The sequence below is a fragment of the Pinus tabuliformis genome, chromosome J (assembly GCF_031772625.1).
Source record: "Pinus tabuliformis cultivar Carrire ecotype Pingquan chromosome J, CPIR1, whole genome shotgun sequence".
NCBI lineage: Eukaryota > Viridiplantae > Streptophyta > Pinopsida > Pinales > Pinaceae > Pinus > Pinus tabuliformis.
The window spans coordinates 793,512,662-793,538,844 of NC_142295.1; the positions used below are offsets into that span (position 1 = coordinate 793,512,662).

General features: G+C 39.6%; 2 protein-coding genes across 2 annotated transcripts; both read left to right on the forward strand.

Moving 5' to 3' along the window:
• Positions 1–20,976: 20,976 nt before the first annotated feature.
• LOC149229106 (uncharacterized) lies at positions 20,977–22,899 on the forward strand. The gene is made up of 2 exons (XM_089380954.1): positions 20,977–21,730; positions 22,259–22,899. Exons 1-2 carry the CDS (start codon positions 20,977–20,979, stop codon positions 22,897–22,899), a joined length of 1,395 nt encoding a protein of 464 aa, XP_089237080.1.
• Positions 22,900–24,114: 1,215 nt separating this feature from the next.
• LOC149229107 (uncharacterized) lies at positions 24,115–25,242 on the forward strand. The gene has a single exon (XM_089380955.1). The coding sequence runs from the start codon at positions 24,115–24,117 to the stop codon at positions 25,240–25,242; it is 1,128 nt and encodes a 375-aa protein (XP_089237081.1).
• The last annotated feature ends 941 nt before the right edge of the window (positions 25,243–26,183 follow it).

The window sequence follows — 26,183 nt, forward strand, 5'->3', positions numbered from 1 at the left end:
CACCTAAAACATATTGGCATGCCTATAATACCTTGGAACCATCTAGCATGTGCTAGTACTTCTTGATATTCCCCGACACACCTTCGTACTCCCTAACATTCATTCCCTCATAGATAGCCTTACTTTTCTTGTGACTTGGGAACCCAACCAAGTCATTGGAAAAAAAAATGTTGTGCCCAACCCAAAGTCTCCCTTTGTCTGAAATTGCTTTGTCCAACCCCCTATTATAACCATAGGATTTCCTCCAAGTATTATTCTGACCTTCTCCTAATACACTTTATCCTTGAGACACTTGGAATCAATTGACACTCCTTGACACATGCTCTTATTCGTCCATTTCCATTCATTTTGACCTAGTTGTCCCTTCTAATGTTTTGGCACTTTCTAACACTCCTCAACATGCAATGAAATTGTATGGCATGTGTTAGCATGCCTTTTTATTCCTGTGCATGCCCCAACACTCCTTAATTATCATGCCCTCACAACTACCCTTACTTTTTTTGGGACTTGGGAACCCAACCAAGTCTTTACAAAGTCCATTCAAGAATTTATTCAAATTTCGAAGTTCAAACAATTAACATGTAGCCTAAAAATCTTAGATTTGAAAAGGATATAATCAAAATATGTAGACTATATATCTCACATTTATATATCCTAATTTCCAGACATTGAAATGGCACTTTTTAACATACTATTGTGAATTTAGCCCAAAATGATAGAAAAAAATATTGATGGTTATTTTTGTTAAAAATGGAAAATAGGGCCAAATTCCACTTTGAACAGATCCTTTAGGGAATATAATTGTGGAATTGAATTCTTCTTTTCGAGAGGACCAAAATCAATTGGATAAGTAGAAGTGGAATTTTGAATTTATGTTTCTCTCATTTAAATTATTTAAGTCGGCCTCCACTATATGTTAGCTTAAGAAGATCAAAAGTCACGTCCCCTCAACTCCACTGTATTGTATATATAGAGGAGCATTCTCTCTCATTTGGGACACATCAATCAAAAGAAAAAGATATCTCCGTGGCAACAAAGATTAAGGAATATAAAGTCTGATTATTGTTCATATTTCCATTCATAACCTAGACAGTAAACAATCAATCCCATACGAAACAAGTCACAACCCATATATAAGATTGTACTTAACCATAGCGATCGGGGGGAATACGGGGGGAATATATCTTGGGGTTAACAATTTTACCATCAAGATTATCTCTACCTGGGGTGGTCATGGGTTCTTGGGCATGGATATCTTCTCTGCTGAACTAGGCAGGAATCTCGCATTATGAATATATATTCCCCCAATCATAGCAAACTAGAATTCTGGCATAAGTTACTTGGGAACCCCCTCATAGACCACTCTATATAATGGGTGGAGACCTAAATTTCACCATTGGCCATGAAGAATCCTAGGGACATCATTCACAGTTGGATCCACTCAAAGATCAATTGGGATTGCTTTTGGAGCAATACCGCCTTATTGATATCCCCATGAACAAAAAGAGGCATACTTGGCACAACATAAGGACAAGAGATGCATCACTAGGGAGGAGATTGGATTGGTTTCCCATTCATGAAGACTTGATAGTGACCCTCACAAATTACAGATAATGGGTGGGCTCATGAGGGATTTCAAATCATACCCCTATCTATCTAGAATTGGATGGCTCCACAAAAAATGCTAGGGATCCCTTTAAGTTTAACTCGGTCTGGTTAAAGGACCCTGAATATCTCAGTTTGGTTTTAGATTACTGGAGAGATCATCCCCTAACAAATGAGCAAGGTATGGCCAAAGGATTTTGTCGTAATCTGGTGTACCTTAAAAGACTTTCTATTGACTGCGCGAAAGGGAAAAAGGCCATGGAGGATAAGACCCTTAGCGATATTGAAAGTCAGTCGGATTCACTAACAGATGACCAAGGCTGAGGGTATACCTCCATTGAAGCTAAACTACACTTAACAGGATTGGAGGCCCAGAAATCCAAGATTATGTTGGATCAGGAACAGACATGGAGGCTCTGAAGCAGAGCAATTGGCTACAAACTGGGGATGGCAACACCAAATTATTTCATAAATTTTCCAATGGAAGAAGGGCCTGCAATGCTATTTTCTAGATGCCCACAGAACAGGGGTAGACAACCAATACCTATAATCAGCTGTTGCATATGGGAAACACATAATTCAAGCAGTTATTAAAATCTCCACCTGGTACAACACTAGCAGACATTATTCGTATTGCGGAACATTTCCATAGATTTGTGGATCATGACTCTGAAGAGGATGTTATCAAACTAGTTACCATGGGGGAACTGGAAGCTACCTTGAAGTGATTCAAGAAAGACAAAATTACGGGGCCGGACAGATAGTCTGTGGAATTCTATCTAACCCTTTTCAACATTATTGGCTTGGACCTACTCAAGTTGATCAAGGAGTGCTGTTCATCTGGTAGAATGCATGAAGCCATAAACTCCACCTATATTGCACTGATTCCAAAGACGGACTCCCCTCTATCTTTCAGTGACTTCTGACCCATCTCCCTCTGCAATTTCATTTAGAAGATTATTACCAAGATTATTTCCAATCGTATGAAGCTGATTCTATCAGACAATATATGTTTGAACAATTTTCCTTTTTCTATAATCGTCAGATACATGAGGCCATTGGCACAACCCAAGAGGCCCTCCATTCCATCAAACAAAAGAATCTGAAAGGTGTCATCCTTAAAATAGACCTCTCAAAAGATTTTGATAGAGTCATCTGGCTTTTCATAAGGATGATTCTTACTCATCTGGGCTTCCCCATTTCTTTCATTAGATCGATTATGTGTGGTATTACATCTATCTCTTTCGATACTATAATTAATGGATCGGCCTCCAATTTTTTCCATGCAGAACGAGGTATCAAATAGGGATGCCCACTATCCCTGCTGCTTTTCCTAATTGTTATGGAAGGATTAAGCAGGCTGATCTCATCGGAAAAAAGATCTGGGAGGCTTAAGGGACTCAAGATCACGGATCAATGCACTCTTACACACTTGCTTTTTGTGGATGATATTATGATTTTCCTCAATGGAGGCATTCAAGACAATAACACTCTCTCTGAGGTGTTGCACTTATTCTTCTCTGTGACTGGGATGGAAATTAATGAGCCCAAATCCACCATCACCCTATCTACTTGCTCCCCACAAGAATCCTGTCTTACACATCTTAAATTCCCTTTCCAAAGAATACAACTAGAGGATGGATTGAAATACTTGGGCTTCAAGATTAAATCTTATGGATACAAAATTGTTGACTAGACCTGGTTAGTTGCCAAGGTTGAAAGAATATTGAACAATTGGAGCCATCGGTTACTATCTAGAGCAGGATGACTAGTGCTTATAAAATCAATCCTAGAAGCCACCTCATCTTTTGGATGTCTCTTGCTTGAATACCTCAAGGTATCTTATCCCGGATACAAATATTACGCTGCCATTTCTTATGGAGAGGGCACAAGGAAGGGAAAGCTTTTGCCTGGGTTAAATGGAGTAGAATTTCAGCACCCAAAAAATGGGGGGGTTGGGGCCTCAATAATCTCTCTGCTTTTGCTCAGGAACTTGCAGCCAAATTAGGATGGCTTCTCCTAAAACAAAAAAGCCAATGGATGGATGTGGTCACCTACAAATACATCTAGCCTTGTACTATTATGGATTGGATTCAGCTACCTACTTGGAACAAGCATGGTACATCAGTGATTTGGAAAGCTGTTTTACACACCCTTCCCATTATAAGAAGTGGTCTTACTTGGCATATTGGCAACGATCTAGCCATCTGTGTGGGGGTTGACCCATTGATTGGTTGTGGCAATCTATATAATCTTCCTCCTGATCTGACAGAATTCCTAAATTATAGAGTTGTGGTATCCATTACATAGATCGGGGACCGTTTTAATACATCTATCTTTCAACAAGCTTGGCTATCTGTTGAAGATCTTGACATACTAGATCAATGGTGTATGAAATGGAGGAAATACATTAATGCCTTAAAATAATCTCATTTTAGGCTCAGGGATGATGAGGATGAACTAATATGGGCTCCTGCGGTGAAGGGGGCTTATTCACCAAAATAATTTTATCCTATCATACATGTTGCCCATAAGCCCATCTCTTTGGAAAGCTAGTGATGTTTGTTATGGAAGCTGAAAGGCCCACCATGCACTCATCTTCTGATGTGGAACATAATCATGGACAAGACTCCATCTGGAACAAATCTTAGAAAACGTTCCTTCCAGGGCCCATCCTGGTGTGTATTATGTTGCATGGAGAATCAAACTATCATTTGTTCCTATCATGCACCATCACTAAACAGCTCTGGGAACAGGTGCAACAAATGCTAAATATAAATCAACGATGCGAAGGAAATAGTATATTGATTGCATGGAATAGTTGGTGGATCACTGCTCCTACCATGAACGCCTACAATCTCCCATTAATTATGTGCTAGCATACATGGATCTGTAGGAACAAAATCATTTTTCACAGCAAACAAATTCGACGACCTCTCATTATCCTGAAAATCTGCAACAACTATAATGAAATTCCATATGATGAATAGACTGCCTCGATTCATACAATCATCTTGGAGGTCATTAACCGAGCTCACCCATGGGCCTATTTTGACGGTTGGCACAAGACCAGGGGTGTGGAGGAGGCATTTTATTACACTTATCCGAGACACATATCTTCCATATTTGTATGGGCTTGGGGGCTGGCACAAACAACTTTGTTGAGCTCCTTACACTTTGACATCTTTTATACTTTGCATTAAACAAAAACTATCGACAAATACAAATCTTTGGGGACTCTAAGATTATCATAAATTGGTTCAGCTACATTACTACATGCCATGTTCACACACTCAGGAACATATTGGATGATGCATTGTTTTTAAAATCTCATTTTGATCAGATCTCATGTTCTCATATTTATAGGGAGTGCAACCAACTTGTGGATCAGATTTCTAAGAGGCAATGCACCATCCCAAAGGGGAATGGATGATTCGTGAGGAAAGACAAGAGCAGAACTACCAGTTCTAGCACATGCCATATATTGATAAGGACTTGCAGAGGGCTGATAGGCCCTAACTTATTTAGTTTTTATCTTATGACAACTGAACAATGATTCACTGATGATGAATTTTTTATAAATTTTTGAAATATTTGTAAATATATGTATATGCATACAACCATATGACAGTATACCCACTTCTGGGTTTTTTGTATAGACAATTACAGACCTTTCTTCTTACAGATGACTTTGGTCACTCGATTCTGCATATGCCAATGGCATCCACAACATGTAATTTTCCTCTATAATGAAAATTACGATTTTTTCCCCGGGAAAAAAAAAGATAGAAAAGGTTTTAGTTTAGTCATGCCAAAATCCAACACTAATTTATATAATGTGTAGCTACATAATTATATACAATTTCACTTATTTTTATTGATGGACTAATCTAAAAACTGAATGTTACTACATTAGGTTAAGACACCCACCGATAATTCCTTTTAATTACCTTAGAATTAAGAACAAAACAACAAGAGTTTCATGCAAGTATTTCTTATTCATCATTTGTAAAATTCATTACTAGAATTTACTGGGAAGTGAAAATAAAAGAATTAAACCATTATTCAAATTTCACTGAATCTAATTTATGTCAGAGTGAAAATCTCCACTACTCAGCATGCATAAAGGTATGACACACTACTTTGGAAAAGGAAAAATGTATAACATCTATGAAATAATGATGGGTATGATAGATTTTAGAGTTACTAGAAAACATTCCAATCTATTGTACATAAAGTATGATAAAAAATATTTTAGGCTAGGCATGCCAAAATCCAACACTACTTTATATAATGTGTAGTTACATAATTATATAGAGTTTCACTTATTGTTATTAATGAAAGCTCTAAATCAACAATCTTTGCTTGCTTGTACGCTGTCACCAAGTCTAGGTCACAATGGTCTTGTGGCAAAACTTTAATTGCAATATCCACATGTCACAATGGACCTGTTCGTGACATTTCAAATCATGATCCATATCATTAAAAAGCTAATCCCTCCATCCCTTTCGTTATCTTACACAATTTGATATTTTTATCAATACATTGTGATTGCAATATTTTTGAAACCTCCCCACCCCTAACTTACGAACATTTCAAATCATGATCCATCTCATTGCAAAGCTAACCCCTCCATCCCTTTCGTTATCTTACACAATTTGATATTTTTATCAATACATTGTAATTGCAATATTTTTTAAACATCCCCACCCCTAGCTTGATATATAAGGCTTTAAGAATTGATAGATGATTAGAAATCTCCCCACCCAATGACATTTCTTGCATAAGTATCAAATATGAAATAAAGAACTAATTATATTATCTACATAGAGATTCTTGTTGGTGGAAATGGGCAGGCATAGTGGATTATCTCTAAATGGACCCTCATTTGAACTTGCACATACCATTAGAAGCTTTTGGAACTAGCCTTCATTGAGAATGGAGACATTGTGTCCATTCCAAGAACAAAGATCCTTGTACATGACAAAAAAATAAAGATCAGAAGTTAATTTCCATAGAGAATCCATGTTGGCAAAGCGAGTGGGCTATAAGACTCTCATTTATAAATTAGTTGAAGGAAAAAAAATCTACTTTTGAATTAATGAGACCCCTAAATCAAGAACAAAACAAGCATGATGAGCACTTTCCCATTGATGAAATGACCAAGGCAAGCAACCCTATTGTATATATCTAGTGAAATAGTAGATGGCAAAGAGATGGGGAAAAGGATCCAAATTTGTGATTTCTAAGGATTGTGGTAACTATAATAATTTGTATGATGAATTTAGTGGTGGATTGAGATAGATGCTCTTTTTATGTTTGAGTGGGTTATTTCCCTTTGTTTAAGGATTTTCCCAATATAAATACACATGTTCACTATTTAAGGCTAAATTTTTAGCTTGCAAATATTTGATATGAATTTATTTATATTAATTTATACTATTAATAGAATATAATTACTTCTTTACTATATATATATATATATATATATATATATATATATATATATATATATATATATATGTTGTCTTTGGTTAAATACTTAAGAAGTTAACCTAAAAACTAAATGCTGCTACATTAAGTTAAGACACCTACCAATATTTCCTTTGAATTACCTTAGAATTAAGAACAAAACAACAATAGTTTCATCCAAGTATTTCTTATTCATCATTTGTAAAATTCATTACCAAAATTTATTGGGAAGTGAAAATAAAATAATTAAATGATGATTCAAATTTGACTGAATCTAATTTATCTCCTAATAAAAATATCCACTACTTGGCATACATAAAGGTATGACACACTACTCTGGAAAAGGAAAAATGTATAACATCCATGAAATAATGATGGGTATGTAAGATTTTAGAGATACTAGCAAACATTTCAATCTATTGAACATAAAGTATGATAAAAAAGATTTTAGGTTAGGCATGCCAAAATCCAACACTACTTTATATAATGTGTAGTTACATAATCATATACAATTTCACTTATTGTTATTGATGAAAGCTCTAAATCAACAATCTTTGCTTGCTTGTACGTCCATCACCAAGTCTAGGTCACAATGGTCTTGTGGCTAACCTTTAATTGCAATATCCACATGTCACAATGAACCTGTTCGTGACATTTCAAAACATGATCCATTTCTTTGCAAAGCTAACCCCTCCACCCCTTTTGTTGTCTTATACAATTTGATATTTTATCAATACATTGTAATTGCAATATTTTTGAAACCTCCCCACCCCTAACTTGATATATAAGGCTTTAAGAATTGATAGATGATTACAATTTAGATGTGATATAGTCCATGTATTTGTCACATTGAAATTTTGCAATATTATTATAAACTAATAAAAATAATTATTAATAATTACAATTTAGGGGTGATATATTCCATATATATGTCACATTGAAAATTCTGCAATGCAATTTTAAGCTATAAAAATAAAATTACATAAAAGACCTGCAATGTTTATACTTTCAGGTCCATATAAAATAAAACATATAGTTACACTTAAATATCAGACTTATACATATTTCATATAATTTTTGTCCAATCTATCTTCAAATGTTTTGCATATTCAAAACATGAATTTATTTATCAAATCTAATACGACTGTTTTCAATACCATCTTCAAATATTCCACATGTTTATACTAAACCTTATATCTATTTGTTAGATTTTCACAACATTTACTGCACACATTCAAAGTTTATTTTCACAATATTCACTGTACATATTCAAAGTTTATTTTCACAATATTCAATGTACATATTCAAAACCTTTGGGGAGTTATGCACTTTGTGTTTTCTTGTTGTCATGGTAAAATATCTATATTTTAAGGATAAAACTAAAAATAATAATAATGATGATGATTTATAAATATTTGATATTTAATTTATGGATTTGTAATAGATATCTGGTTTTAATAATAAAATAAAATAAAATGTATTGATGCATTCACCATTATGTACAAAAATTAAAAGAAATTAAGCAATTCACTTTTCACAGTTGTTTTTAAAATATTTTTTTATGTAGAAATGTTCACTGCAACTTGTAGCTGTTTTCATAAGTTATTAGAAAGTAATTAAAGGATTTGAGAATTGAATTAATTGAATTGGATAGATCCAATATGTAATGCCAGAACTTCATTCATATTATAATTTATGCCAGTGAAGTGTATATATTGTAGATTCAGTAAAGGAAAATACAGGACAGGTTGAACTTTTAGTTATTTGATTCAATGCGAAATTATAATTCAAAACCCTAAGCACCAGAATAACAATAGAATTTTGAAAATTAAACTATTTTTAGAAAACCTGTATCTAACCACTTGGATTTATATTCACAGACAGACGCTGCCCTTTCAACAAAATTATTAAAAGCTTTCAAGCAATGGAGGCTACTGATCAACATTTTTTCCTGTATGTCGGTTATTCCTAATGCCCTGAACATTAATCCAAGAAAGAGTTCAAGTTGATTTGAATTTAAGAAGCTGAAGGGTGGAAAATTTTCCTCTCGATTAGTGGCATTGAAAAATGTTGTTGGAAGATTATGGGGCAAACATCAATAGATATTGATTATCATTGCCCAAAGGGAAGGGGGAGGAGCTACAATGAGGCAATTGTTAGTAAAGAATACAATAAAATAAAATGAAATTACAAGACAATTCATGTCATAAAATATAATAAAGATGAAGCACATATAGTATCAACCAGAGACACTAATAATTTAGTTGTGCTGGAAAATTGTAGTGCAACTAGCTAAGTACAAAAACAATAACAAAAGAGAAAACCTTAGGATCTTGACATTAAAAAAATGCAATTGAAGAACCATGCTGCTCTTCTCTATATGATTCTTCTTCGGCAAGTTGAACCCATCCCCAAACATCTTAAAATGTTGGCAAGATTCCATGTTCTTTAAAGGCACGTTGAACGATCTTCTATAACATGTGTGGTAAAGAGAAGCAATTCATCGTGTGTAGTGGTAAGTATAGCAATGCATAACAAATTAAATAGTATCCAGCAAACTCAAAATGCTATCATTTAATAAATTCTACTACATTAGATTGAAATACTTGACAAAGTGTCATTTAGCCTTCGAAGCTAGAGGAAAACCTAGAATTTTATCTTAATTATTCCCATTGATTCTTCATAGATATCATTTGTAGATTACATCTCATTGATCCAAAATTCTAATTATTCCCACTGATTCTTCATAGATCTCATTTGTAGATTACATCTCATTGATCCAAATTTAATTGTTGACTAAATGGATGAAAATTTGTTTGCTAGACATCTGGTAAATGGTAATGTTGAGTATCAATCAGCCATATATAATAAATAATAAATCATCTGAAAATTCTGAATAAATCTGACAAATTGAATGCTACTAGTATACTTGTCAATATTTCCTTTAAATTACCTTGGAAGGTAATTTAAGAATAGACAAAGGCAGAGTTTCATCTGATTATTTCTCGTTCATCATTAACTGAATTCATTACCACAACTTACTAGGGAAGTGAAAATAAAAAAATGAAACCATGGTTGAAATTTCAACTTAATTTGATTTACGTGGTAGTGGTAACCTGTATTATCTAGTAAGAAAGGTATTGCAAAACACATTTGGAAATTTTTTTTTAAAAAATGAGAACATCCATGAAATAGTAGAGATGGGTATGTTTAAATCAAAGGTATGAAAAATTTTTGTGTTATGCAAGCCAAAATATGGCAAGAATCCTGCGGGAACCCAGATGGAGGAGTCATAACAACTCTAAAAAACATCAAGGTTTCATACAAAAATATAGCCACAGGATGGATATCGGACAAAGCAATAATGCCAAAACTTGAACCGATTTGAAATGCAAAGGAATACAGGATAAGAATGAATGGTCTCTCCAACAGGCCAATAATAGATGCCAGTAATCAAAAGCAAGATATAATGACCAGATAGAACCAATGAGTGTGAACAATTTCGACAAACATTCAATATTGTTTTGGTGACATAGGGAAATAATGATTGATCAGGAAGACATTTCAATGAATGTAGAGGAATATAGAATGTAATGGCTCATCAATCAAACCGCCAAATAACAGATACCAATAACTTGAGGCAAGAGATTATTACTGGATACAAGAAGCAGAAAAAATTTCCACAAAAATTCAAAATTTGTTTGGAGACATAGGACAAGGATTATTGATGAGGCCAACAGTTCCATGAGAGAAAATGCTTAAAATCCATGGACATGACCTCACAATAGATATACAACACAAGATGTCCATATTATCTGCCTTGGCAGGACATGAGAAGCTCTCAATTTAGTGTCTGCTTATGTAAGAATTTAGTCAGTTCAATGCGGTCAATAATTTTTACTGTTAGAACTGTAGCCACATGAGTCAGAGTATGATGCAGGAGCATCCAGCTGAGGGTATCATGGTTGGGGTGTTTGGTCTCAGCTAGGAGGAACAAGTTTACACTTATTGTTTAGTTTCACTTTCAGTAGTTGGTTAAAACAACATTTAAGAACTTGCATTTTAATTATTTAGTTAAATGGTAATTAGGAACATCATGGTTATGGGAATGATGTTACAGCCACTTTCTTTATTTATTTTTATTTTTCGAAATTAACAGTGTCTTCGTTAAAAAGAAACAAACATATATTTCTTTCAACAGAGCAAGAAAACAAAAAAACAGTTTTCACAACTATGTAATTACTAATGTAACCATGAGCAGTTGTGAGAAACTGACTTGAAAAAGTAAAAAAGAAGGAAAATCATATTTTGTAAGGTTTGGTATGTGAGAGACAAAAGAGAAGAAAGTAAATAAGAATTTCATTCTGTGCAAACCATCTGTATCTACTTACAACCTCTATTATTTCTCTTTCAATTTAACTACTGTGCATTTAACAAAACAGAGAGATGAATTTCATTTACAGTTAACCATTATTCCTTTCTATGAATTTACTATGTATATCGACCAAGACAGAGTTACAAATTCATTGACAGCAACTGTGAGACCCTTCCATATAATTATAGTGTGCATTGACAGAAAACAAAGTGGAGTATTTTTTCTTTCCCTTTTCCAAAACAAGGAGTTCTACAAGCAGAGCGAAAATAAAGTTCCAGACAATAATCAAATTCCAAGCCTACAAGGTACGAAAAAAAAACACGAAGAAGCCTCTACAGAATCGACAGTCTCAGCTTAAATACAATTGCATAGTATATTTAGGTAACCCATAGCCATACAACGAAATGTTTTTCCTCTTTTAATTAATAGACAAGCAGAAATTTAAGTTACAAAAAGAAAAGATATTTGAATAGCCATTGCCGAGTTGGGACGAGTCTCGTTAGAGACCACCCACTATAGTTCCAGGGTTTGAAACCCTTACAATATACAGGAATTTCGAGAACAATATAAACAAGATACAAGGGGCGTAGCCAAAGGCGGCCAACAGCAACTAGAGAGCGAGGCTCTCAGAGCACAACAACTATTAGAAACCAAAGTGCTGGAACCACAATCAAACGAAATAAAACTGAGACATATAACAGTGACGAGGAGCGGCTCTACTAGATTCACCAGACATCGACAGTCGCGGAAGCGGCCATACCAAGCCACCATCCACCTGCAGTCACAACCAACCAAGTGTTGAGCTCATAGAACTCGAGGGAGAAAAGCAAATAATAACAAGAAGGATGGTTTGTAAACTTACCGGAAGAGTGGTCAGTGTTGGCTCCAAGAAACCACAACCAGGTCGCAGCCAGAGAGGGGAACCCCTACTCACAAGGAGTAGCTAGCCTTAGTAAAAATGAAAAAGTGAGGAAAAGAAATGTATCAGAGAATAGAGGACTTACCTTGCTAAGCAGAGCCAAGGAACGGGTCCCTTATGACCGCAATCTATAAGAAGACAACGCAGAGAAAACCTCAGTTAACCAGAAGCACGAATGAGCAAGCAAACAAATAAATATACAGTGAGGGCATACAAAGAACCAAATAATTTCAGGACAGAGGAAACCCTCTAAGGAAACTAGCAGAGCCATCCACACCAAACCCAGGTGAAACCTACCGAGCAGCACAACGGGAAGGGCAAGCGAAGCTGCCAAGTCACTGGTAGAAGAACCTAGTTGCGGACCAAATACCATCGATAACCCTCAGCACAGTCATAGACAAACTAACAGAAAACCCTCGTCGTGAGCAGAGAAAGGCCAAGTTCCAAAGTGGTGAATGAATGAGCGGTAGAGGAGTATAGTTGAAGCACGGGAGTGTGAAGACCAAGAGCAAGGACAAGTGTCCTCTCACCTACCATCGTACACAAAAATTAAACGCACCATAAGCCAAAACAAATATCTACACTAATCATTTGTTTAGTGTTAATTAAAGTTGTATTGATTGTTATCCATTTGTTAATTATCACTTAAGACTTGTTAACCCACAAGCTCAAGGGCTAGTCCCATCATATTGTGGTATCAGAGCAAGATTTGGAGTTTTCCTGAGAAATGGAAGTTGGAAGACGAGGTCGTGGAAGAGGTGCTCGGAGAGTAGCAGAGGAAGGATTACGGGAAGAGATTAGGATCCTTAGTGCCCGTTTGGAGGCAGTTGAAGTAGGAAGGAGAAGGGATCTGGAGGTAGGAGATGACAACGAAGAAGAAGTTGTAGTTGCGACAAATGGATCAGATGAGGAAGGACCTAAAATCATATTGTTGAGGTCAGTCCTGTTGGCTAGCAGCAAGCCTAAGACATAAATTCCAAATTACAATGGTAGCTTGTCCACAGAAGTACTGTTAGACTGAATTAGCGAGTTGGACAAGTATTTCGAATGTGAAGAGGTCAGCGAAGATCGGAGAGTTAAATTCACTGCAACCAAGCTAAAAGGACATGCAGCCTTGTGGTGGGACAGTGTCCAAGCAGAAAGAAGGCGGTTGAATAAGTTTCCAATTAAGAAATGAACAAGAATGGTAGCCAAGATGAAGGGCAGATTTTTGCCCAAAGATTACCAGATTTCCTTGCATCGACAACTGCAGAATTTTAAGCAGAGAGGAATGATGGTGAAAGAATATACTGAAGAATTCTACCAGGTGAATTTGAGAGCTGGTTACATGGAAGACACCCCAGAAAAGACAGCCAGGTATGTGAATGGCCTAAGGCTGGAAATATTGGATGAGATAAGCATTCTCTCTCCAAAGAACATAGAGGAAGCATACCAAAGTGCCATGAAGGCAGAGGAGAAGATCATAAGGAAACAAAATTCCAGGAGAGGATGAGGAACTGGTAAAGGGAGAGGACAATCCTATGGTAGAGGACGAACTGCCAACAATAGTGAAGAGGGCAACAGTTCCAAGACTTCGAGGATAGAAGAAAAAGGAGACAACACTAGAGGAGGAAGGCCATATCAGTGAGGAAGGGGAAATGGTAGGGGTAGAGGAGCTGCCTATCAGTGCTACAAGTGCCACAAGTGGGGGCACAGGTCTTTTGAGTGTCCTGAAGAGGAACAAGCTGGTCAAAGAGAAACGTATGTTGCACAGCCATAGGAAGCAGAGGCACCACCCCAGGAAGTAGAGAATGTGCCGGAAACAGGGGAAGCCTTAGTTCTGAATAAAGTATTGCTGAAACCAGCAAAGGAGACAGTTGAACAAACTCAAAGGAAGGCATTATTCTGGACAGTTTGTAAGTCACACGGAAAATGCTGCAAGCTGATTATCGACAGTGGGAGTACGGATAATCTGGTTGCCACAGAGATGGTGGAGAAGTTGGGTTTGAAGCGGCTGAAGCACCCCACTCCCTACAAGGTATCGTGGTTGCAGAAAGGCCATCAGCTATAGCAGTGTGAAGTTGAGTTCCATATAGGCAAGTATAAGGATAGGGTTATTTGTGACATTATGCCGATGTACGTATGCCATATACTGCTAGGAAGGCCATGGAAGTATGACCGGAAGGTAGTTCACGACAGATAGACAAACTGTTACAAGTTTGTCAAGGATGGGATTAAACACACGCTTGTGCCCATCAAGGAGGAGGAAGCAGCAGAAACAAGCGCAAAAAATTGTTATTAATGGGTGGAAAATAGTTTTTGAAGCAGAATGAAGATAATGAAGTGAACTATGCTATTGTGAGAAGGCGAAGAACTGTGTTGTTGCACACAGAAATTTCTGATTTACCTGCAGAAATTCAGAAAATGTTGTAGGAATTCAATGACATTGTGGTGGACGATTTACCAAATAAATTTCCTCCTAAGAAAAGTATCAGTCATCACATAGACTTTGTACCTGGAGCTAGTTTTCCAAATAAGGCAGCGTGCCAAATGAGTCCTAAAGACAATAAGGAGATTAGAAAACAGGTACAGGAGTTGCTGGATAAGGGGTTGATAAGGGAGAGTCTAAGTCCTTGTGTAGTCCTAACAGTTTTAGCCCCCAAGAAAGAAGGAGAATGGCAGATGTGCACATATTCAAGAGCCATCAATAATATTACCATCAGGTACCAATTTCCATTACCGCGGATGGATGACATGATGCACTGTTTGAGCGGGGTAGCATATTTCTTGAAAATTAATCTGAAGAGTGGTTAACACCAGATTCGAATCAGGGAAGGGGATGAATGGAAGACAAACCAATGAAGGACTGTATGAGTGGCTGGTAATGCCATTTGGATTGAGTAATGCCCCTAGTAATTTTATGCGTTTGATGAATGATATGTTGAAAGAACTCATCAGGAAGTTTGTGATTGTATATCTTGATGATATACTGATTTCAGCAAAACCAGAGAAGAACATTTTCGACATGTTCGAAGTGTGTTGGAGAAGTTAAAGTAAAACAAGTTGTTGATAAATCCGAAAAAATATTCTTTTCTTCAAAGAGAATTAGTTAATTTGGGTTTTGTGATTCAGAAAATGAGTTGAAGATGGACTCAGAGAAAATTGCAGCTATCGTTAGCTGGCCATCCCCAAAATGTTTGTTTGAGGTACGTAGTTTTCATGGGTTGGCAAGTTTTTATTGTAAATTTATAAGGAATTTTAGTGAGATCTGCGCACCTATGTTGGATACTATAAAAACGGCAAGTCAACCTTTCCGTTGGACTGAGGGAACAAAGAAAAGCTTTTAAATGCTGAAGAAGAATATTACAGAAATACCAGTCCTGAGATTGCCAGATTTTAACAAGCTTTTCTAGGTTCACTGTGATGCCAGTGATACAGCCATTGGGGTCGTACTCAGCCAGGAAGAAAAACCTGTTGCTTATTTCAGCGAAAAACTAAAAAAAAGCAGGCAGAAGTACTCATCTTATGACAAGGATTTCTATGTTGTCGTCCAAGTATTGAAGCATTGGAGACACTATTTGCTGGGGAATGAGTTTGTTTTGTTTTCTGATAATTCTGCACTATAGTACGTTATGTAGTAGCATATGCTGAACCACAAACATGCAAAGTGGGTTGAGTACTTGTAGAGTTTCACGTTTGTCTTGAAGCATATTAGTGGACAAGCCAAGAAGGTAGCAGATGCATTGAATAGAAGAGCTTTGCTCTTACAGGAGAGCGCGATACGAGTGTTGGGATTCGAACACTTGATAGACTTGTATCAGACAGATGCGGATTTCAAGGAGGCTTATGAAGCCTGCAAAAATCCTTTGTTGAGGAATAATAGTCCGTGGTTGGACAGGAGAAGTTGTTATTTAAAGGGGGACAGCTATGCATTCTTGACTGTTCGATGAGGGAGAACATCATCAAGGAGAAGCACAGTGGAGGTCTAGCTAGACATTTCAGCATTGATAAGACCTTAGATTAGCTCATCCATTTTTGTTACTAGCCAAGCATGGGAAGGGATGTACAGAGATTTGTAACCAGATGTAAAGTGTGTCAGTTGGTGAAAGGACACAGTCAAAATACAGGACTCTACACACTACTACCTATTCTGAGTAGACCATGGGACTCAGTCAGCTTGGACTTTGTCTTGGGTCTACCAATAATGTAGTGGGGTTACGATTCTGTGATGGTGGTAGTAGACCGGTTCTAAAAAATGGCACATTTCATCCCTTGTAAAAAAACCAGCGATGCCACTCACGTGGCCCACTTGTTTTTCACGGAGATAGTCAGGCTACACAACCTACCTAAGTCCATTGTTTTCAATAGGGACATGAAATTTACCAGACAATTTTGGCGTACCTTGTGGAAAAATATGGACACATAGTTAAGTTTCAGCTCTGCTTATCACCCACAAATCGACAGGCAAATAGAGGTGGTAAATAGGAGCTTGGGAAACCTACTACGAAGCTTGATCACGGAAAATTCACGGATGTGGGATCGTATACTTTCCCAGGCGGAGTTCGCTTACAACGACTCACCCAATCGCAACACAGATACAGTCCTTTCCAGATCTTATATGGCATGCATCCTCATAAAGTGCATGATATACAAGATCTAGGACAGCAAGAAAGACAGAGTGTTGATGGGGAAGATTTCGCCAAAGCAATGAATGACCTACACGAGTAGGTAAAGATGAAGTTGTAGGACAACAGTCAAAAGTATAAGCAGCGGGCAGATCTAAAATGGTGAGAGGTATAGTTTAATGTGGGGGATGAAGTCCTCACACACTTATGCAGAGAACGGTTTCCTAGGGGTGAATACAACAAACTGAAATATAAGAAGATTGGCCCTTGTAAAATTCTTAGTAAATTTTCAGCCAATGCTTATGAATTACAGTTGCCTCCAGGGATAGGCATATCGCCCATCTTCAACATGTCAGACTTGTTTGCATATACTGCCAGTTCTAAAGTCGACAGTTCGGCACGGTTTACATAGGACACACAAGAAGGAAGAGACACTTGGATGAGGCAAATGCCTTCAGCTCAGCCCATGAGATCGAGAGGATCCTCGACACTCAGGTGGCCAAGTGAACTCGGCAGAAGGAGTACCAACAATATCTTTTCAAGTGGAAGAACCCGTCCCATTGAGGACAGTTCCTGGCTTGATGCCGGACAAATACAGCAGGCAGGTTATTCAGTTGAGGAGATCATGGACCGGAGCCATGAATTTTTCTTACCCTGGGAGCCTATTGCAGGAGCATCCAGCTGAGGGTATCATGGTTGGGGTGTTTGGTCTCAACTAGGAGGAACAAGCTTACACTTATTGTTTATTTTCACTTTCAGTAGTTGGTTAAAAAAACATTTAAGAACTTTCATTTTTAATTATTTAGTTAAATGGTAATTAGGAACATCATGGTTAGGGGAAGGTTATTACAACCACTTTCTTTATTGATTTTTCTTTTTTGAAATTAACAGTGTCTTCGTTAAAAAGAAACAAACATATATTTCTTTCAATAGAGCAAGAAAACACAAAACAGTTTTCACAACTATGTAACTACCAATGTAACCGTGAGCAGTTTTGAGAAACTGACTTGGAAAAGTACAAAAGAAGGAAAATCATATTTTGTAAGGGTTGGTATGTGAGAGAAAAAAGAGAAGAAAGCAAATAAGAATTTCATTCTGTGCAAACCATTTGTATCTACTTACAGCCTCTATTATTTCTCTTTCCATTTAACTATTGTGCATTTAACAAAACAACGAGATGAATTTCGTTTACATTTAACCATTATTCCTTTCTATGAAGTTACTATATATATCGACCAGGACAGAGTTACGAATTCATTAACAGCAACTGTGAGACCCTTCCATATAATTATAGTGTGTATTGGCAGAAAAAAAGTGGGGTATTTTTTCTTTTCCTTTTCCAAAACAAGGAGTTCTATGAGCAAATAGTGAAAATAAAGTTCCAGACAACAATCAAATTCCAAGCCTACAAAGGACTGAAAAACAACACGGAGAAGCCTCTACAGAATTGATAGTCTCAGCTTAAATACAATTGCATAGTATATTCAGGTAACCCATAGCCATACAACCAAAAGTTTTTCCTTTTTTAATTAATAGACAAGTAGAAGTTTAAGTTACAAAAATAAAAGATATCTAAATAACCATTGCCGAGTTGGGACGAGTCTCGTTAGAGACCACCCACTACAGTTATAGGGTTTGAAACCCTTACAATATACAGGACTACGAGAACAATATAAACAAAATACAAGGGGTGTAACCAAAAGCGGCCAACAACAACCAGAGAGCGAGGCTCTTAGAGGCCAAAAACTACCAAAAACCAAAGTGCTAAAACAACAATTGAATGAAATAAAACCGAGACATATAACAGTGACGAGGAGTGACCCTACCAGATTCACCAGACAATGACAGTCGTGGAAGCGGCCATCCCGAGCCACCAAACACCTGCAGTCACAACTAACCAAGTGTGTTAGAAGTTGAGATCATAGAACTCGAGGGAGAAAAGAAAATAATAGTAGGAAGGAGGGTTTGTAAACTTACCGGAAGAGTGGTCAGTGTCAGTTCGAAGAAACCACAACCAGGTCGTAGCCACAGAGGGGAACTCCTGCTCAAAAGAAGCAGTGACCCTCAGTAAAAATAAAAAGTGAGGAAAATAAATGTATCAGAGAACAAAGGGCTTACCTTGCTAAGCAGAGCCGAGGAACCGGTCCATTGTGACCACAACCTACAAGAAGACAATTCAGAGAAAACCTTAGTTAACCAAAAGCATGAATGAGAAAGCAAACAAATAAATATACAATGAAGGCATACAGAGAACCAAATAGTTTCAGGACAGAGGAAACCCTCTAAGGAAACTAGCAGAGCCATCCACACCGAACCCAGGTGAAACCAACCAAGCAGCATAGCAGGAAGGGCAAGAAAAGCTGCCAAGTCACTGACAGAAGAACCCAATTGCAGACCGAATACCATCGATGACCCTCAGCACAGTCACAGACAAACTAACAGAAAACCCTCGTCGTGATTAGAGCAAGGCCAAGTGCCAAAGTGGTGAATGAATGCGGGGTAGAGGAGTATAGTCAAAGAGCGGGAGTGTGAAGACTAAGAGCAAGGACAAGTGTCCTCTCACGTACCATCGTACACAAAAATTAAACACGCCATCAAGCCAAAACAAATATCTATGCTAATCATTTGTTTAGTGTTAATCAAAGTTGTAGTGATTGTTATCTGTTTGTTAATTATCACTTAAGACTTGTTAACCCACAGGCTCAAGGGTTGGTCCCATCAGAGTAGTACTTATGTATGTGATTAGTTACTCTGATTAATATCAATATCTTGTCAGAATGCACACATGACAAGAATTGCATGATGGGATAGTGTACCATATTATAGAAATAACATATACAAGAGATAAAAACATAGATATAAGTTCCTTACAACTGATGAACAAGATAATTAAATCTAGCATTACCTGCAACATTGAGCATCCCCTCATCATCATTCCATGTGTAGAAGCATATAAATTATCTTTTTGTAGCATATACGTGTTTGTAGCATATAAATTATCTGTAAAAACAAGGAGAGAATGTATACACCATGTTTATTCATTAAAGTACCTTGTTCCTACAGAGGATGGAGACATCGCTCCCCCATGGAAGCCCTGTTGGAATTCATTGAACTGCAAGATGATTCCATTACTCCTACTCTAGCAAAATAACTAGACAAAACACGAAATCATTTCGAAGTTAGGGAGGAGGCTCTGATGGCGCGCACACGTGAAGGTCTCGACTAAAGGGTTACACCGAGATTGACTGCAGCATCGACGCGGCTAGGGTTTCTTCAATTATCGCACAGCATCACCGTTGCGGTCACTTGCTCAGGGTCACTCAAGCATCAGCTCCACCATTGGATTCTCCACCCGTCGCTTTCGGTCGCCGTTCAGGAGACAGTTATGGCAGACATTATGGAGCTAGAGGCGGTGGACTACTCGGAGGAACCTACACCGGACAAGGTTATATTTGGGAACCCTAGTTTCGCTGCTTGCTCACAGTTCGCACCTTCCTCATCAACGAATGCACCGGATCTGCCGCAGTACCCGCCCACCGTCTCGCTGCCCGCTCACTGCACTCCTCAGACTATTGCAGGATCGAACCCTATCGATTCTCCGCATTTTGAGGTGCCCCCGCTCTCGCCGGGCTCTCTTCATTTTCTGGCTTCACACACTCCCCCTTCACCCTCATTTGATCCGCTCTCCCACCCTCTCCTTTCGGCGCCCTCTCCCCCCCCACCGGTACCCCCTGCAACAATTCCATCATCTTCGGAAACCCGTCCTTCCAGCTGCAGCAATTCCATCGTCTTCGGAAACCCGTCCTTCCAGCTGCTTCAAAACTCCTGCTGTTAAAATCAAGCCCGCAAAACCCTCATCTCTGGACGGTATATCTAATCCCTTGGTCGACCATCTGTCGGCTCCTCGCACCGGCAAAAAAAAGACCAAGTGCATAAAGGCTACGGCTAAAGACATCACCATTAGGTTCGACGAATCTAAGTCTCTCAGCGATCTCATGGACATGGCCAACACTGTTCTGGTAGGGCATGTCCGGGGCAGGGCATACTCGGCGAAACGGCTCACACAATGGGTGAAGGAAATCTGGGGCGGTGTTCTATTCGACCTTCCTGTGGTCCATGTTCTCCCCAGAGGATGGTTTTCCCTACATTTCTCCAAGGAAAGTCACACAAATCTGGTTCTGGCCAGATACTGGCATATTGAAATGGCCCCGGTCCTCCTCAAGAGATGGAGCCCCCTTTTTGATCCAGAACGTGAACAGATCGAAGCCGGACCGATATGGGTGCGCCTGCCAGGCCTCCCACTGCAGTTTTGGGCCGAGGAAGTCTTCATTAGGATCGAGAATGCCCTGGGGACATACCTGGATTACGATCGCACCTTTGTTGAATCTGGAAACCGAACCCTAGCGCGTATATTGGTCCATCTTGACACCCGTGATGGACTTGAAGAACAGATTACACTACAGTGGGGAAGATGTATCAGAGTGCAGATCCTTGATTATGAAGGTGTCCCCTTCCGATGTAGGCAATGTCACAAAGTTGGGCACCTCATCAAGGATTGTCCACTCATCAAGAAAGCAGAGGAATCTCCGAGGGTTACACCGGCTCCAACCAGAACGACATCTCCTATTACCTCTCGACCTACCTCTTCGGGACTGCCCCCAGCGACAACCTCACCTGCGGTCGATCCGGGATTGCGGCAACCCTCTCCGCCAAGGACCAGGGCTCGCTCGGCAGCAGAAGCTGGTACGGTCTCGGGTACTCTTTCATCCCCCATATTTTCTTCTTTTGATGTTATGAATGAATGTGGCTCCACCTCACAGACCTCCATGGTTCACTGTGCATTATCATCCCCCCCCTCATTTGCACCACAGAACCCATTATTACCACTTCCTCCCCTTTGGCTAGCCCCCCCTATCACCCTCGGAACCCTCCCCTCCTCATACATATTTCCTCTGATCCAAGTCCCTCGCCAAAGAGCCACCCATCAGACATTCGGGCATGGGAATTGCGGTACCAGATGTTGGGTCCTTGCCTACCAGGGGGAGGAAATCACATCTTTCAAAGGCCATTAAACAAGCTGGGGCAGAGGTTGTATCAGGTCGGCAATCCACCATTGACGGGGTCCTTAGAGCAGGCCATACCCCGAGAGGTGTTCCCCCATGAAGTGCCTATCCTTCAATTGCAGAGGATTGGCTAGTTCCTCCAAGAAACTAGCCATGAAGCGACTCATAGAATCTGATCCTATCGATATTATCATGCTACAAGAGACCCTCTATTCCGCAGAACAGATTACTCGAGCCATGCAAGCCTTGACACCTGGCTGGATCTACTCTGCCCTTGATGCCGTCGGCCGTTCTGGTGGCCTGGCCATTGGAATAAACCCTCGCTCTATCAAGGTGGACTTGACTTGGGGGGGATCAGGATATTTGGGGCTTGACATATTCTCAGCTGAACTTGGCATGAACCTTCACATAGTCAATATTTATGCCCCCTGCACCCAGAGAGAATCGTTCTGGCAGAATCTTCTACATCTTACCATAATGGGCGAAGACCGGGTTGTTATCGGAGGAGACCTTAATTTCTCTCTGGGTTACAGGGAGTCATGGGGATCGGCGGCACAAATCGACTCCATTACAGACTTCATGACCAATCTGCTTGAACAATCAAACTTTGTGGATATCCCCATGCAGAAAATTCTTCCCACTTGGAGGAATAGACGGGTGGGGGATGCTGCACTAGCCCGTAGACTTGACAGATTCCTTATGAAGGAGACACTTCTTCAGCGACTGCAACATTACAAACAATGGGTTGGCTCAGGGGGTTGGTCGGATCACTCTCTAATATACCTGGAGATTCAGGGTCCCTTCAAAAAGCCCAAAGCACCTTTCAAATTTAATCATACCTGGCTGAAGGACCCATCATAGATCAAGATGATATCTGATTACTGGTCCTCTCACCCTATCAATGGATCAAAAACACTTGGTAAAGGATTGTGCAGAAACCTCTCGGAAATTAAGCATCTATCTATTGTATGGGCAAAGGAGAAATAGGCTCGAGACATCGCACAACTAACCCATATTGAAGCTGAACTATGCTCTCTCACCGACGAAAGGGGGTTGGGGTTCATTACAGCAGCAGATAAATGCAGGCTGATTGAATTGGAGAATCAAAAAGCAAAAATCCTCAAAGAGAGAGAGGAATCCATAAGATTGAGGAGTAGGGCATTATGGATTCAAGCTGGGGATGATAACACGAAGTTCTTTCATAGCTTTGCTAAGGGCAGGAAAGTATCAAATACTATCTGGAAGCTCCCCACACCAGATGGCGAAATAGCAGACACTTTTAACAAGCTCGCTCATCTGGGCACCTCCCACTTCAGGGAACTCTACAAGTGTCCCCGTGATGTTAATCTACCTGATATCATCAATGTGGCAAATCACTTCCCGAGATTTGTTGAGGAAGAGGATGTGGAGGCTCTAAATGATCCGGTTTCGACAGGGGAGCTGGAAGGAGTACTGAAGTGGTTCAAAAAAGATAAGAGCCCTGGCCCGGATGGATGGACCATTGAATTTTATTTAGCCTTCTATGATGTCCTGGGGCAGGACCTGCTGAGTGTGGTGGAGGAGAGCAGAGCCACAGGATCCATCTACCATGCCATCAATTCTACCTTCATTGCTCTCATTCCAAAAACTGATACCCCTGAATCCTTTGATGACTACAGGCCTATCTCTTTGTGCAATTGCCTCTACAAAATCATCTCTAAGACTATTGCAAATCGTCTTAGACCAATCCTCTCCAGGTCCATTGCCCCACAACAATTTGCTTTCCTTGAATCTAGACAGATTCATGAGGCCATAGGCCTGGCCCAAGAAGCTATACATTCTATATGGTCCAAGCACCTAAAAGGCATCCTCCTCAAAATTGACCTCTCAAAAGCATTTGACAGGGTCAGCTGGCTCTATATCAAAATGATCCTAATCCACTTGGGCTTTCCTCACTCCTACATCTCATGGATCATGGCCTGTATATCCTCCCCTACTTTCAGCATCCTCATAAATGGTTCGGCCTCACCCTTTTTTCATTCCGAAAGGGGACTGAGACAGGGATGCCCCCTCTCTCCTCTGCTCTTCTTACTGGTCATGGAAGGCCTAAGTCGTCTCATAGACTCTGCAAAGAGATCTGGAGATGTTCGGGGCCTTCGCATATCCGATTTATGTTTCCTCACACATCTGCTCTTCGTGGACGATGTACTTATCCTTCTTGATGGCAGTGTTCGAGACTCTCGGTCATTTTCAAAGATCCTTCTACTTTTTTCTGCTGCTACAGGTATGCTTCCAAATCAGACTAAATCCTCTATCACATGCTCCCGCACTTCGGTACAGGAATCCCAGCTAGCCCTTCAGGTATTTCCCTATAATGTTCTCCCTCTGGATAGAGGTCTCAAATATTTGGGATTCAGACTGAAGCCTACTTGTCAAAGAATTGCTGATTGGGTGTGGTTGGTTGCCAAATTGGAAAAAAGACTCTCAGGCTGGAGCTTCAGATACCTATCTAGGGCTGGCAGATTGGTACTCATTAAGTCTGTCTTAGAGGCTACCCCGGTCTTCTGGATGGCACTTGCGTGGATACTGAGGAATATTCTGGGACGATTGAAACAGTTGTGCAACCGATACCTCTGGAATGGGAATCAGGACAAAAGAATATTTGCATGGATAAGCTGGAAGAAAATCACCTTGCCCAAAAAATGGGGTGGTTGGGGTCTCAAAGACCTCCCCGACTTCGCTATGGCTCTTGCTGCTAAGATGGGATGGACACTATTAACCAGTCAAAATCTATGGGCACAAGTATCCTATCACAAATACATTTGGCCTCAGAATATTCTGGATTGGGCTAGATTACCATCTTGGACAACGAAGGGATGTTCATCAATATGGAAGGCCCTGATACACTCCCTTCCCCTCATCCAAGATAATCTAGTATGGAGAATAAACGATGGAACGCTGGGCAGGATTGGCCTGGATCCATGGATTGATAGTGGGGGCAGACACATACTCAACAGAGATCTCATTTCATTTCTTCATGACCGAGACATTCAGAATTTTGCTCATATTGCTGATCAACAACGCACAGACATGTTCACTCAAGCCTGGAAATCAGCTCAGCAACTTGAACTTCCACTGCAGTGGCATCAGGAATGGAGTGAATATGTTCTTGCATTAAACGAATCCCATATCCGCATCAAACAAGGACTGGATGAACTTATTTGATGTAAAGCGGACAATGGTATCTACACACCTAAATTTGGGTACAGCGCTCTTATTATTCACAGAAGACCTGAACCATCGCCATCGTGGTGGCGTATCATTTGGAAGCTGAATGCACCTCCACGCACCAGGTTATTTTTCTAGTGTGTCCTCAAAAATATCATTCCCACGGGTGAACACCTTACTCGCAGATCCATCTATGGACCATCCTGGTGTTCATTCTGCAAAGCGGCATCAAAGACTTCGGACCACATTTTCCTCCATTGCTCGGCAGTTCACACCCTATGGAACAACATCTTCACTCATCTTGGCATTACGGGGAACTGGAATGGGGATGACATTTCGGGTGCGTGGACTGCCTGGAATCACTGCCACCCGGGCTCCAAGCTCCTAAACCTTCCCCTCGTGGCAACCTGGCACATTTGGTTAGCGCGGAATCGAGTCATATTCGAGGATCAGGCTGTGTGTTGGCCCCGTACAGAAGCAAACATCGTTGCCGCGTACCAAGAATTACCTGACCCCCCCCCACTCGAACCAGGACGATACAGCCACAACCCATTATCGATAAATCGACCCCGTGGGCCTTCTTCGATGGGGCAGCAAATCAAACTGGATGTGGGGGTGGATTTGTTCTGCATATCAATGAACACCATAGATATTTTGTAAAAATGGGATTCGGCAGAGGATCAAATAATTATGCAGAGCTCTTGGCCATTCGAAATCTAATGCATTACTCATTGACACATCAGTATACAAATCTTAACATATACGGGGACTCAATGACTGTTGTTAATTGGATCAATAATGCCACTATATGTCATACACACACTCTCAGCAATATATTATATGATGCACATACACTCAAGGCAGCATTTAATCATTTCTCTTGTCTACACATTTACAGAGAACATAACAGCGAGGCTGACAAATTATCCAAAGAGGCC